Below are 15334 nucleotides of genomic sequence, written 5' to 3'. Positions count from 1 at the left end.
AATATGAAATTAAATAATTTTTTCCCCCAAAGTATTTTATGACTGCAGCTTTATAACAATTAATATTAATGCAAAAACTGGTGTTTCTGTGTGTCTGTGTCAGTGATGGCATCATAAACCACTGTGAGGTGCATGAGGGCATGAAAAAGAGGCATGTGACCACCGCAAACTTGGCTACACCTTCATACTAATGTACAAAAGCTTATCAGAATAATTAAATTAAAGATGTAATTTTTTAATTTAATTTTATAGTTTCGAAAAATCATTATTCCCACCAGCCCTCTGCCATTGGGCAAGGTTCCCTATTTCTTTTTCTTTTTCACTTTCTTGGCCAACGCTAAGACCAAATGAAAAATCGTACATAGCCAGCTTTAGAAAATATATATTATTAATTATAGAACAATGTATTATTACCTTAATTAACAGACCTTTGGATCAGCACTGCCTACACATATTATCATAAGCATTGTCAACAATAATTAACAACTTAATTTTCATTACCAGGAAATAGAATATTGCAACTCAAAAATCTCTCTCTAAAATTGCGTACATTGATTTCTGAAAAGAATAACTTACATACACCGGGTTGATATAACGCGTAGTCTACTGAGTGATGCAATATATCCGTTTACAATAAAACAAAGAAATTAAGAAGTGAAACCACGTGCAATTAAATATATGGGATTGGGTTTTGCGAAATACATGCACGTTCAATCATTTTCCTTTTCATGGGGAAATTCGTGTTTTCATTTTCTCGAAGTCTTAAAAAGTGAGAAAATTTGTACGAGAAAAAAATATATATTTATAAAGTAAACCAATTGCCCCAACCGGATTTTGTGGAGCAGAAAACGATGTGAAAAATATGCTAGCCAATCTGCTTTTTTCTTTCTAACATTCTCTGCAGTGGTTAATCCCCACTGGCCATTAGCAGTTTTCCACTTAAATTCATGCACAAAAAATATAATATTCGATTAGTTAGTGTATGTTTGATATTGCTTATTTGGGGTGATAAGTGATTTTTTTTAAATTTTTAGAAAGCTCAATCCGTTTAGTAAACTGTGAGAAAATCACTTATTGTTAAAATTGTTGTCAGATAAAACTATAAGGGAAATCAGCTAATGAGGTGCTTTCATTTTCTGATTATCCTGGAATCAATTTCGAAGGGGCGCTGGGTTTAATGATTATGCGGCAATAATTTTCTGATTATGCGGAAATCAATACCAACAATACTTTTAACAAAAATTTTACCGAACGCCAAACTGCTTTCTCTCACAGTTAATTTCTCGCACAACAAATTTGACAGCAATTATTTTCATAGCACAGCAATGCCAAACTGACACAACTACATATCAAACTCACTATAAATGCATACTGTTTTTGTGTTCGTGTTTGTCGAATTTGAAACCTTATCGAACCTAGACAACTACTCTTTGTAAATTAATAGTAATAGTTTAAATAGGACAGTAATTACAACTAACTCTCTTTTAATTTCTCTTAGCTGTGTGAATAATGAGTAATATGAAAGTTTAAAGAGGTGGTGTCCAGCATTATTTCTTGTCATGCAAATTATGATTAGGTTGGAGACCTTTCACTTGGTGATGTTGGGGTGTCAACAAGATAACATGATTCTCTCTCACCATGCACCAACTTAGTGGGGTACATATTTGGACAACCATAACTATTTTGTGTTATATAACATTAGTTACCACCTCAATTACGAAACAAAACCATCAAGTACCCGTTGGAAGCAATCTACAGTCTAAGAACGTGGTAGGGGCAAGTGAAATGATGGTTTGCTAAACAAAATTTGATCAATTGCCTTATGCACAGGACCATAAGAATATTAACATACTCATAGACATTGAGAAAGAGCCAATTTAAGGAAATTATTAAGGGCCTTATGGCTTTTTGTAATTACATATATATATTTAATTTTTATTAACACACTCGGCTCATTAACGCATTTAAAAAGCACTATAGCTTATTAACTAAAGTAAGGCACCATATTGATATTAGTTCAGTTTAATTTAACCCTCTAAATCAAATATGAGGAGAAAAAAAAAAAAGGGGGAAAAAAAAAGAAGAAAAAAAACATTAAAACAGACTAGAAAGTTCAAACTTTAGGTTAGGGAAAATTACCCTAGAAGAAGAAGAAAAAAAAAAAAACATTACGAAATTGTCTAATTAATTATTTTTTTCTTAAAAAAAGAAGAAGATCAACTGGACCCCGTTAAATTAACTCTGAAAAGTTGCTTAGTTTTAGCTACTCTAGTACGCTTCCCACTAGATCAGCTACCGGAAGTCGAGCCCCACATGTGGGTGAATCAAGTAATCTCCACCGTTGGATACATTGAAACCCATGTTCTGATGGTGATGATGTGGGTGGTGATGATGCTGCTGCGGCTGTACTTGGTGAATAAACTGCTGCTGCGTCCTCACCATCTCCTTCTGACGTCGAAGCTCCAGCACCTTGCGATGCGAGTTGGAGTGCTTCGTTAGCACAAACGTCGGGCTCGAGGCGGGTCGGTACTCGGGTACGAGACGTCCTGACTTGTATCGGACCCCACACGCATTGCACAGCGTCTTCGGTCCCATGGGCCCTGTTCGCCACTGTGGTGTCTTGTCAGTCGCGCAATGCAGGCACTTCTGGCAGTTCCTGGGGCCCCTTTCAAGACCATTTGGGCTCTCCTTCTTCTTTGGCGCCGACTTCATCATTTTCTTCCCGGTGGTTGATTGCGACAGTAAGGGAGACGTCGACGCACATGAAACAACGTTGAATTGCTCTGAGGACGACGTCGGCTGGGAGAGGAGGAGGAGCCGAGAGGTCCAGTTGCATGGGGCGGCCCGGGACCGTTTGCTTCTGGCCTTGGCGGGTACCGAAACTTTCAAGTTGAATATCAGGTTGTTGTTGGTTGTGGTGGTGTTGTGAGCATTGTCGTTTTGGTTAGGTTCGGGTTGGAATTGTCGGGTCTCGAAAACTGCCTCGTCGGGTCGGGCTTTCATTCCTGATATCAGCTGCAGGTTCTCGCTGTAAAACGACTCCTCCACGAAATTCGAAAGCCATTCGAGCTCAGCTAAATCTTCGTACTGCCAAAAAAATTCCATTAATTAATTAATTAATTGATCAAAACCAATCAAAAATACCCAATTGAATTCAAAAATTTTTATTTCAAATTTCAAATTTCAGAGAACTGTAGCCAAGTGCCAATTACGTAACACCGAAAATTTCATTCAATCATGAATTTTGTCGTTTTGTTTTGGGATTGAAAAAAAATTCACAAATGACTTTTCTCATGAAAGGAAAAATGACAATTGAGAAGCAGTAAAATGCAATTTATTGTATATACCGGGACGCAGAGGTCACTGGAGAATGGGCCTTCAGCGATATTTCTGGACCCGATATCGAGGATGACATTGGGTTTGGAGCCCGATAAGGAAGAAGAATTGCAGCTGTCGATGTCGGTGAGGGTGGAAGAGTCAGTGGAGTTTCCGGTGACGTTATCAAAAGTAGCACCACCGTCAGTTATCACCGCGTCGTCATTGGAAAAGTCGAGAAGGTCCTCCACCATGAAATGGTCCTCACCACCGCCGCCACCATTGGTGGTCTTATTGTTATTATTGTCAAAAGAGTGGCGCTTTTCCGGTGTGAATTGTGGGCAGAAACTGTTCTGAAAATACTTGGGAGCTTCCATTGCTACGAGCTCTGGAAGTTTCCACTGTTTTTTCTTTTTGGGGGTTTTTGAAGTTTTGAAGTTCTGGTTTTGGTGTTAAGGCAGGCAATGAGGAATGAGAGGAGGAAGGAGAAAGCAAGTGAGAAAATAGTGAGAGAAAGTGTAGGAAGAGGGAGAGCTGAGAGGGTTTATTTTGCGGTTCAAGGTTACAGACGGACACCTAAAATGGTGGATTTTGAAGTTGCAGTTTAAAGTTCTTCTCGCGAATGCATTCTCTCTTATACCTTAGAATAAAATAAAGGTGTGGACAACTGAGATTGTGCCACGTATCAGCGATTATGATAATATATAGAATGAAAAACTTTGTAAGCAAACGTGAAGTGCAAACGAGGGTGCGGGGCCATCGATGTGATAAATGTCCCAAATGTCTTCCATTTGTTTGAAAAGATCCTTGGCCCTAGTGCCAATGTCTCCACCACAGGACACTTGCATGTTGCATGTGGGTCTCTCTCTCTCTCTCTCTCTCCAAGTCCTTTGTATCTGCAGACACTTCATTCAGACTCAACTATGCATGTACGAATTTATTCTCGATGTGTAACTTCCAAGCATGACTGGAACGTAATTCATAAGAGATAATGCTACAGTCAATTATTCAGACGTATGTGATTGAGTCTTGATCGTTAAATATACTTACATGTATCAACTATTAGAAATTATTTATTCGTGCATAAACGATTGACCTTAGTAATCTTCATTGAACCTTATGATTCGGGGGAAGGTGATTTTGTACTTCTAGCTATAAAAGATCATGAAGAAATATGAGAGAATAGAAGCATGGGAACATCCAAACCCTACTACATGGCTAGAATTAAACAGTTGCACAACTGTCTTTAGCAGCTCCTTGTAATGTCTACAAGCAAATGCTGCAATGGCCCAGTAGAAATTTTATAAAAACCTTCTCTTAAGTAATAGTACTTTTGATCATGTTGAAATATAAGACACTGATCTGTACCTGCAATGCAACAACTTGTTGGATGGAAGTTTATTATCGTTTACGCTCTCATTTCTTCATTTGTAGAGTCACGGGTTTCCATGTTAGGGAAATTGAGAAAACCTCTTGCCTTTTTTTTTTTTTCCCCTTCTTTTTTTTAAAATTTTAAAAAATGGCCAAGTCATTGTCAGAATAGATGGTGGTGGAAAGGAGACAAAACCCTTTATTATCAACATGGGAAAATCTTCCATGCATGGAAGCCATTTACTTTTTCGCTCAAAGATAGAAGGATAATGCTTGCCTCATTTCTTATAAGGCGATACTCTTTTTGTGAATCACATTTTGACACATATAAAAATAATTTATCAAAAATATATTTAAAAAAACTTATATATATGTCACACCGCTATTGCTTAAAAGGTAAAATCAATGAGTCTGAAACAGTAAAATTGAACCCACTTAACCCATTTACTTAAAATATGAAATTAAATAATTTTTTCCCCCAAAGTATTTTATAACTGCAGCTTTATAACAATTAATATTAATGCAGTGTTCTTGTGTGTGTGTGTCAGTGATGGCATCATAAACCACTGTGAGGTGCATGAGGGCCTGAGAAAGAGGCATGTGACCACCGCAAACTTTGCTACACCTTCATACTAATGTACAAATGCTTAATAATTAAATTAAAGATGTAATTTTTAATTTAATTAAAAAAATAATTATTCCCACCAGCCCTCTGCCATTGGGGAAGGTTCCCTATTTCTTTTTCTTTTTCACTTTCTTGGCTCACGATAAGACCAAATGAAAAATCGTACATAGCCAGCTTTAGAAAATATATATTATTAATTATAGAACAATGTATTATTAACTGAATTAACAGACCTTTGGATCAGCACTGCCTAGGATCCTGCATGCATACACATATTATGATAAGCATTGTCAACAATAATTTACAACTTAATTTTCATTACCAGAAAATAGAATATTGCGACTCAAAAATCTCTCTCTAAAATTGCGTATACTAATTTCTGAGAAGAATAAAACAAAGAAATTAAGAAGTGAAACCACGTGCAATTAAATATATGGGACTGGGTTTTGCGAAATACACGCATGTTCAATCATTTTCCTTTACATGGGGAAATTCATATTTTCATTTTCTCGAAGTCTTAAAAAGTGAGAAAATTTGTGCAAGAAAAAAAACATATATATTTATAAAGTAAACAAATTGCGCCAACCGGTTTTTGTGCAGAAGAAAACGATGTGAAAAATATGCTAGCCAATGTGCTTTTTTCTTTCTAACATTCTCTGCAATGGTTAATCCCCACAGCCATTAGCAGTTTTTCACTGAAATTCATGCACGGAAAATATAATATCCGACTAATTAGTCACAACTATGTATCAAACTCACTATAAATAAGTACTGTTTTTGTGTTCGTGTTCGTTGAATTTGAAACCTTATCGAACCAAGACAACTACTCTTTGTAAATTAACAGTAATAGTTTAAATAGGACAGTAATTACAACCAACTCTCTTTTAATTTCTCTTAGCTGTGTGAATAATGAGTAATATGAAAGTTTAAAGAGGTGGTGTCCAGCATTATTTCTTGTCATGCAAATTATGATTAGGTTGGAGACCTTTCACTTGGTGATGTTGGGGTGTCAACAAGATAACATGATTCTCTCTCACCATACACCAACTTAGTGGGTACATATTTGGACAACCATAACTATTTTACGAAACAAAATCCCCATATATAAATCTTATATGGAACTGCAGAGGACTTCATATATACCAGTAATTGCTCTTTATCATCAAGTACCCGTTGGAAGCAATCTACAATCTAAGAACGTGGTAGGGGGAAGTGAAATGATGGTTTGCTAAACAAAAGTGATCAACCTTTTCGTTATGAACAAAATTTGATCAATTGCCTTATGCATGGGACCATAAGAATATTAACATACTCATAGACATTTGAGAAAGAGCCAATTTCAGCAAATTATTAAGGGCCTTATGGCTTTTTTGTAATTATTAATTTTTTTGATTTTTATTAACACACTCAGCTCATTAACGCATTTAAAAAGCACTATAGCTTATTAACTAAAGTAAGGCACAATATTGATATTAGTTCAGTTTAATTTAACTCTCTAAATCAAACATGAGAATATATATAATAAAGAAGAAAAAAAAAATTAAAACAGACTAGAAAGTTCAAATTTTAGGTTAGGGAAAATTACCCTAGAAAAAGAAAAAAAAAAAACATTACGAAATTGTCTATTTAATTAAAAAAGAAAAAAAGGAAAAAGAAGAAGAAGATCAACTGGGCCACGCTAAATTAACCCCCAAAAGTTGCCTAGTTTTAGCTACTCTAGTACGCTTCCCACTAGATCAGCTGCCGGAAGTCAGGCCCCATGTGTTGGTGAATCAAGTAATCTCCACCATTGGATACATCGAAAACCATGTTCTGATGGTGATGATGGTGATGGTGGTGGTGATGTTGTTGTGGCGGTACTTGGTGAATAAACTGCTGTTGTGCCCTCACCATCTCCTTTTGGCGCCGAAGCTCCAAAACCTTGCGGTGCGAGTTAGAGTGCTTCGTCAGTACGAACGTCGGGCTCGAGGCGGGTCGGTACTCGGGTACGAGCCGACCTGACTTGTATCGGACCCCACACGCGTTGCACAGCGTCTTCGGACCCATAGGCCCCGTTCGCCACTGCGGCGTCTTGTCCGTCGCACAATGCAGGCACTTCCGGCCGTCCCCAGGCCCCCCTCCTGGACCCTCTGGGCTTTCCTTCTTCTTCGGCACTGACTTCACCGTTTTCTTCCCGGCGGTTGAAGGTGGCGGTAACGGAGACTCCGGCGCACCTGAAACGACTTCGGATTGCTCCGAGGATGAGGTCGGCTGGGAAAGGAGGAGGAGGCGAGAGGTCCAGTTGCATGGGGCGGCCCGGGACCGTTTGCTTCTGGCCTTGGCGGGTACCGAAACGTCCGGGTTGAATATCGGGTTGTTGTTGGTGGTGGTGGTGGTGGTGTTGTGTGCGTTGTCGTTTCGGTTGGGTTCAGGTTGGAATTGTCGGGTCTCGGAAGCTGCCTCGTCAGGTCGAGCTTTCATTCCTGATATCAACTGCAGCTTCTGCAGGTCCTCGCTGGAAAACGACTCCTCCACGAAATTCGAAAGCCATTCGAGCTCAGCTAAATCGTCGTACTGCCAAAAAAATTCCAAAAAATAAATAAATAAATGATCAAAACCAATAAAAAATAACCAATTGCATTCAAGTTTTTTTAATTCAAATTTCGAATTTCCCATAATTTTAGCCACGTGCGAATTACGTAACGCCGAGAATTTCATTCAATCATGGATTTTGTCGTTTTGTTTTAGGATTGAAAAACAAATTCACAAATGAATTTTCCCAAAAAAAGAAAAATGACAATTGAGAAGCAGCAAAATGCAACTTATTGTATATACCGGGACGCAGAGGTCACTGGAGAATGGGCCTTCGACGATATTTCTGGACCCGATATCGGGGATGACATTGGGTTCGGAGCCCGATAAGGAAGAAGAATTGCAGCTATCGATGACGGTGATGGTGGAAGAGTCAGTGGAGTTTCCGGTGACATTATCAAAAGTAGCACCACCGTCAGTTATCACCGCGTCGTCATTGGAAAAGTCGAGAAGGTCCTCCACCATGAAATGGTCCCCGCCACCGCCACCACCATTGGTGGCCTTATTGTTATTATTGTCGAAAGAGTGGCGCTTTTCCGATGTGAATTGTGGACAGAAACTGTTCTGAAAATACTCAGGAGCTTCCATTGCTACGAGCTTTGGAAGTTTCTTCTGTTTTTTTTTTTCTTTATCCTTTTTTTTTTTTTTGGGGTTTTTGAAGTTTTGAAGTTTTGGTTTTGGTGTTAAGGCAGACAATGAGGAATGAGAGGAGGAATGAAAGAAAGTGAGTGAGAAAATAGTGAGAGAAAGTGTAGGAAGAGGGAGAGCTGAGAGTGTTTATTTTGCGGTTCAACGGGGACAGACGGACACCTAAAATGGTGGATTTTGATGAGCAAAATAAAAGGCCTCTATAATAATTAATTAAAAGTTAAATAATTAATTCACTTAATACAACAAAATTTTAAAGAGGCTGTAATTTCGTTTTAAAGGGAAATCTCCCCAACTTACTTTCGTGCCCTTTTTTTTATGTTTGCTTTGCCCATTTTGTCCCTTTGCTTTTATGTGGCATTGTGTTTGTAAGTGATTTTAACACTTTCTTTTTAGCTTCATTTACTTCTTTATAGACAAATCACATTTTGATATGCGTGCAAAATTTTCTTTTTGTAGTATTCTTTTTGCATATCTGAAATTGTGATTTGTTTGTAAAGAATATGATGAGTGTCCGTTGTAAAATATTCAGTTTGTAGTGTAGATGCTCGTTTATGAATGGTTATGAATATACCAATAATCACAATCACTCTCAAACTAGAGGAGTGCCCAAATCGATTCTTTGGTGTTTCATGTACAATACGGGTAACTCTATTGGGACCCAGTTGTTGGAATAACAGTCTCAATGAAAGTGATGAGTAACATAACAATTCAGTCAAAAGATTGTACGTACTTATAGTTAGTAGAGCATACACGACTATCTTCAAGTAAAGTTACGCTTGTTTTGGCATGGACAAATTTGGCAATCTACAAATAACAGTGGGGTAACGCAGGAAGGGTAAAATGGTAAAAGATGACCTTAATTTTTAATTTGGTATATTTAGGCACTAAAATATAATTAAAAACCTGATTAAGAGTTAAAATTCAACCCCTTAGGAACCGATCTAGCAGGTTTATCGCTGGGCCTTGTGCATTAGCGTCCAAGTTTATACAGACCGATTCCTCTGCTTTAAATTTTATGGGGAGACCTGCTTTTCTTTGTTTTTTTGTTTTTTATTTTAATTTTCTCAGAGTTCAAACCAAAAAAAGGATGGCGAACAAACACGGTTGAATGTTGGGTAAGTTACCACGTGGCAGACATCGAGAAGTGCAGGCTGAGTGAGGTGGGGCCGCTTGTCTTCGAGGGTCGTTTTTTCAATTTTCTAATTATTTTATTATTATTTTATTTTTAAAAAAAAATGGTTGATATTTCATGAAGTAAGTATCTGTGGGGTCCAGTTTGCACGTGATAGAGTTGGGTGTAGTGTCAGCTGCCCATGTGAGTGCTTCGCTCGTGTCAAAAGCCCAAGCTGACGGTGGTCAATGACACGTGGCGAGGATCTATATAGCGCATTGCTTTTTCTAAGATGCTTCGACCGGATATGTTAGAATTTTATATATATTATAATGCGCGGTTCGTCATCTTATAGTTTAAGATAACGTGCAAGCACGTGCCACGCGTTGCCACGTGCGTCCCCTCTTCCACTCTTCCAGTCAATTCCGGTGAGAGAGCAACAAGTCATGTGGTTCCCTTTTATTTTTCCCGGTGGTTAGTTTGTCACAACACGAGCCAATTTATGGAACAATGACATGGTTTTTGAGTCATTTTAGGTTCAATTTTTGTTTATAATTTATATTTAATAGTACGGTCATTTGTGTATCAAATATAGATACAATGACTAGTAAATTATAGGTTTTATGGTATAAAGATAAATTAAAAGAACAATCGTTGATGCACCGATGCACGCACGCATCAACCGTTGGTATCAGAAAGGTATGCGCACATCAATTGTTGACAATCACCTACAACCATTGGCGGACCTAGTAAGGCGCAAGGAGGTGCAGCTGCGTCTCCCATCGTCGGAAAAATCATTGTAGGTGCTTTAAATTGCCCATTTGCTCAACTGGTGTACATATTACCTTATTTTCATTTTCAACATTTAAGTAAATATCTTTGTCCTTTTACTTTTATTTATTTTTATATTACTCCATTTACTTAAGTTTACAATGTAAATAAAGAAGTACCCCCATTTGGATTCAAATAAAAATACTAGAAAATTAAATTCCCACCAAATCAAAATATGAAAATTCAATTTTAGTGCAAAATACGATTTAGGCTAAAAATGATAGCTCATTAAGTCAATATACTTCATACTAAAATCAAGTTTTCTTATTTGATGTGTAAGGAATAAAAGCCGCCAAAAATCATCTTGAGAAAATGATTATTCGGAAAAACTATTTTTCATACTTAGTCAATATTGCACCTCCGTTACAAAATTTCTAGGTCCGCCAGCCACAAGTATGTAGACAATTGTCAAAATTATAACTCACTAAAATTATAGTATAATGAATAATTTTAATAACAGTTATCAATCATTCACATGCGCGTATATAGACAGCTGAAAAACATAACACGTTAGGGTTACTATCTTTGTAGTACAAAAGCGAAAAATGGAAACAATAAGTAATTGAAAATGAATTTGATTTCAATTTTCCTTACTGTCAAAGTTAAAGTGGCAAGGGTGTAATGTATTGAGAAAGGGAACAAAAGTTGCAAGCTGCAATGCTAAGCTATATTTTGAAATTTTGGGTGCGTGGACCAAAAGTTGCTTAGTCAAATGAATCGGGCAAGGCTTGAAAATCCTGAACCAGCCCGACAGGCTTGTGTTGCAAGCCCAAGTAACATTTTTTCTATTCCAGTTGTAGGATTTGAGGCTTAATTGGAGGGAGAGGGGACAAGGTGGGGGCAAATTTACCACTTTGCCAACCTAGCTCCATAGTCCTTGGTAAGGGTGGGTATGGGTATGGGTATGGGTTGGGTTGGATCGGTTTTAGTTCCAACTCGTAACCCAACTTGATATATAGAGGTTTATAATTTTTTAGACTCAAGACTCGCTTATTATTAGGTCAACTAAACTCAATTTTTTGTGTGATCGAGTTGTGCAGTTCGGTCAGGTTTACTTAAAATTAAGCTTATTTTTAAGTTTTGGTTCTAACTTGAAACCTAACATGTACATACCGGTTTATAATTTTTTTGAACTCAAGACCTGCTCCAACCCAACGCACTATGATCAGATTGGATGGTTTAGTCAGGTTGACCTGAAATTGTGCCCACCCCTAATCCTTTGTAGTTGGTTTCTTTCTTAAGTCTTAACTTAAGCTTTTTGATACTTACAAATATGCAAATGCCATTTTCTTTTCTATCCCAATGTAACATGTAGGTTAAGGCCTCGTTTAATGCATAAGTTAGATTGGACGTCTAAACCATAAACCCTAAACCTCTTTTCGGAAGGAGGTCCGAAGAGATGAAGGACCGAATTGCCCTCTTAATATAAAGCATGTGGCACTCAAGTGCTTTATTGACAGCGATTTGGATGAAATTTTTTGGAAACTAATAACCATCGTGAGTTTGAGCTGAAAAAAATAATCTAGGGTGTTAAGTTCGACTATCGTGATAGTCCAAAAGAGTATTGGACAAACAAATGGGTTAAAATCGAGTATTGAGTTATTTGAATCAAATCCCATCACTTCTCCTGTCCAACAAAGGCACAAAATAAAATGGGTTTGTAGTTTGCTGAGGGCTTAGCCTACATAAAACCTATTATAGCCCAATAGAGGCCCATAAAAAATAATTATTTTCAATTTTAATTTAATTAATTGTGGGACTGGGACGAAGCTTTGTGAATTGTGATGGAGCAGTGAAAACTCAGCTCAGAGCTGGTAGCGTAGTCAGATCGAGAGACAGAGAGAAGCAATGGACAAGAAGCAGAGCAAGCCAATGGAGCTTTTGAATACGATGGTATCAGAGCCGTACTATCTGCTCCATTTCTTGGCTTTCTTCTCCTACTTTGTCTTCCGGACCTCCGTAGTCCAAGTCCTCAATACCCACATCACCGATCGCCTCCTTCATCGAGTAATTTCCTCTCTCTCTCTGAAACATCGTTGCCAATGCATCGAATTTGATTCGTAAATTTCACCTTATTTTTATTGTTTTAATTTGTTTCTAGGAAATTCAAGCGGCTTTGGCATTTGGGCTCTTGACTGCCATCAAGGTTTGGACTGTTTCAACTTCAACATTTCATGTTAAATTTCTGAATGTGTGTGAAATCCATGTTTATTTTCTGTTTTTTTTGGGGCATTTAGCTGTTTTTTTTTTTTTAATGATTTATTTGCAATAGATAGTGAGGGAAGAAACTTGGGAAGGATATATTGCTGATACGATCTTCTTTGCAAAGGTGAACAATCTAATCTCATTCCCACCACTTATATTATGGAATATGGATCTGTTACTAACAAACAAATTCACAATGTCTGTTTTCAAATTGAAGTTTCATATTTTGTCATTTCCTATTTTTTACTTAAGGTAATTTATTTGTTTTTGTTTTTGTTTTTTCAGATTTTTGTTATTGGTCTTACTTTGATAGTGGATTACCACTTGACTCTCTGGTACATAGTGGTTTTTACAGGTGGGTATCTTTCAAATTCTCTTTCTTTCTGCAGTGATATATATATATATATATATATATATGCAAACACACATATAAATTTACCCAAATGTACATCTGTTGTGGTTTTCTGTCGTGCAGTAATATACATTTTCACACAACAACCTGCCTTTCAAAAATTAGGTACCCAAGAAAGACATTTCTTTTTCCCCTGTGTGCATTATGTTGATTAAATGCAAATTCTAAACTACAAGTTTGGCTTCCTATATAATGTCCTAAACTAAAAATTGTTTATCTATTTTCATTTTGCGAGTTCTCTCAGGCACTTCTAGTAAATTAACACCATTGCAGTTGGAAAGCTTGCTGACTGAAGGGAGCACATCAAGACTTTGGCTGGTTGGTTGCAGAGACTTTTTTCTCAGGATTTTTTCCTCATAATAACCAGTGTATTGAGCTATAGGCACAATGATAATAGATTTACAAAAACAGTTAAATGTAAGATTTCTTTCTCTTGATATGCTTAATGTGACATAATTTCTGCAGGTTGAATTTCGGGCCGCATATTCTCCTGCTTGCATACGCTCAAGTCGGTGCTTTCCTGAGCTCTCAATTACGTATGTATGCCATAATTCCCACCTAGTAATGCGCATTAACTTGAGAGAGAGAGAGAGAGAGATTTGGATCAATATTTCCGGCTATTGTGATCATTATACTGTTGCTCCTTTAAATTGTTTTTGTAATGGTTTCTGTTAGTTATTACTGAATTTTTGTGGTTGGTTGCAAATACTTATTGGCAGATATTCCAACAAAAATTTCTCTTTTGGAATAGTTGACCTCGGACTCTTCCCAAATGCTGCAGGGTATTTTGGAATATCTGTCTCTGGTAAATGATATTTCATAACAAATGCTAAACTTAATTATTTATCTTTGCTTGAAATTCATTAATTACTTTCAGATCCACTGTTATGTAATATATCTTTATCTACGTTTAGTAACTGGCTTACTGCTCAGCAACCTTATTGAGACCATGAACTTGCAGGGAGCATGAGCCAACTTCCTACATATGTCTTATTCTCGCATGGAGCTGAAGTTGCGCGCTATCCAGAACTAGATTTTCAAGCAAAACCTTTTGGTCCTCCCATAACTAAGGTACTGCAACAAATTAAATTGCGAAGATGGCAGTCAATTTTCCTGTGTTCAGTTATTTCTAATGGCAACCACCTGAAATAGTGAAATTTAAAATAAAAAAAGCTTTGACGAACGATCTATAATTTTTTTTTTTTTTGATACAGTTTAGTTTGGTTTGGTGTTTTAATGATCCCTACTTTATTGACCGCAACTTCTGTATTTATTATTGCTTTCATTGCTGAACCTTTTCATATTCAACATAGATAGGCATGACATGAGAATCTCTGATCTCTAGGGTTAATTGGGAAGCATTGTTGATGCTGTTAAACCAATGTCATTTGTAGTTTCAGTCTTTGGTCTCAAATTGTTTTTTACTTTTCATTAACCTAAATGACACGGAGGATTTGGGTTGGGTTCACCAGATTCTAATCATCCAGCTTTTTGAGTAACATGATGAAATCTGCTAGTTCAGTCTATCACACTTGATAAACTTCTAACTAGTGAAGATTATAATTCAGCAATTTTTTTTGGTATTGTTGTATGATTTCATGTTAATATGGTCTGAATTCCCCGAGAATTATTTCATTTATGGGCTTGATTGTTTGTGTTGCAGAGATTTCTTTCCAGGTACTTCAAGCTTGATCGGCACCTTCTGGAGTATATAAATGGTAAATAGGTATTCGACATCGATCCACACTATATACTCTCCAACATCAGAGCTTCCAATTTTGATTCCTCTTTGTATGTCTACATATGTTTTGAGGGTGTAAAGAACATATATTCAAGTTTAAACCATTTCCCTCTGATTTTACATGGAAGACGAGAAAAAGTTCCCATTTTTGCTTGATTTAGTGTATGTAAGAGTAAGATGTATTTTTAGGTCAGAAGTAGCATGAATTGAACTCTGAATCAGTTGGAAATTTGGAATTCTCAGAGCTCTTGTTTTGTATTGAATCCATGATTGTATTTGCAAAATAGATGACCCTGTTGGACTAACAGAGCTGGGCGGGGCCTATGTTTGGAATTGGAAGCAAAGGCTTAGAGAGATAGAGAGAGCCCACAAACAAAAGCAAAAGTTGTGGGCCTTGGATTTGGGATTTGGGAGCAAGGCAAGGAACTATTGGTGGGTGGTGGTGGTGGCGCGTAAAGTAAAAGCAAACCCAATATAAACGCCACGTCAGAGGGACTCAGA

The 15334-nt window shown here is 37.2% G+C and overlaps 3 protein-coding genes across 3 annotated transcripts; 1 reads left to right on the top strand and 2 right to left on the bottom strand.

Moving 5' to 3' along the window:
* Positions 1–2155: 2155 nt before the first annotated feature.
* LOC117614980 (GATA transcription factor 12-like) lies at positions 2156–3912 on the bottom strand. The gene is made up of 2 exons (XM_034343939.1): positions 3348–3912; positions 2156–3087 (listed from the first exon to the last, which is right to left on the bottom strand). Exons 1-2 carry the CDS (start codon positions 3690–3692, stop codon positions 2293–2295), a joined length of 1140 nt encoding a protein of 379 aa, XP_034199830.1. The 5' UTR covers positions 3693–3912; the 3' UTR covers positions 2156–2292.
* A 3024-nt stretch (positions 3913–6936) lies between these two features.
* LOC117614806 (GATA transcription factor 12-like) lies at positions 6937–8659 on the bottom strand. The gene is made up of 2 exons (XM_034343712.1): positions 8126–8659; positions 6937–7864 (listed from the first exon to the last, which is right to left on the bottom strand). The coding sequence occupies exons 1-2, from the start codon at positions 8468–8470 to the stop codon at positions 7043–7045; spliced, it is 1167 nt and encodes a 388-aa protein (XP_034199603.1). The 5' UTR covers positions 8471–8659; the 3' UTR covers positions 6937–7042.
* A 3585-nt stretch (positions 8660–12244) lies between these two features.
* Positions 12245–15096, top strand: LOC117614493 (thioredoxin-related transmembrane protein 2). Its single transcript, XM_034343320.1, has 10 exons — positions 12245–12482; positions 12577–12621; positions 12748–12804; positions 12966–13035; positions 13156–13197; positions 13337–13410; positions 13558–13628; positions 13812–13897; positions 14054–14163; positions 14756–15096. The coding sequence occupies exons 1-10, from the start codon at positions 12324–12326 to the stop codon at positions 14816–14818; spliced, it is 777 nt and encodes a 258-aa protein (XP_034199211.1). The 5' UTR covers positions 12245–12323; the 3' UTR covers positions 14819–15096.
* The last annotated feature ends 238 nt before the right edge of the window (positions 15097–15334 follow it).

The sequence above is a fragment of the Prunus dulcis genome, chromosome 1, assembly GCF_902201215.1.
Source record: "Prunus dulcis chromosome 1, ALMONDv2, whole genome shotgun sequence".
Classification (NCBI taxonomy): domain Eukaryota; kingdom Viridiplantae; phylum Streptophyta; class Magnoliopsida; order Rosales; family Rosaceae; genus Prunus; species Prunus dulcis.
This window is presented reverse-complemented; position numbering and strand designations above follow the sequence as displayed.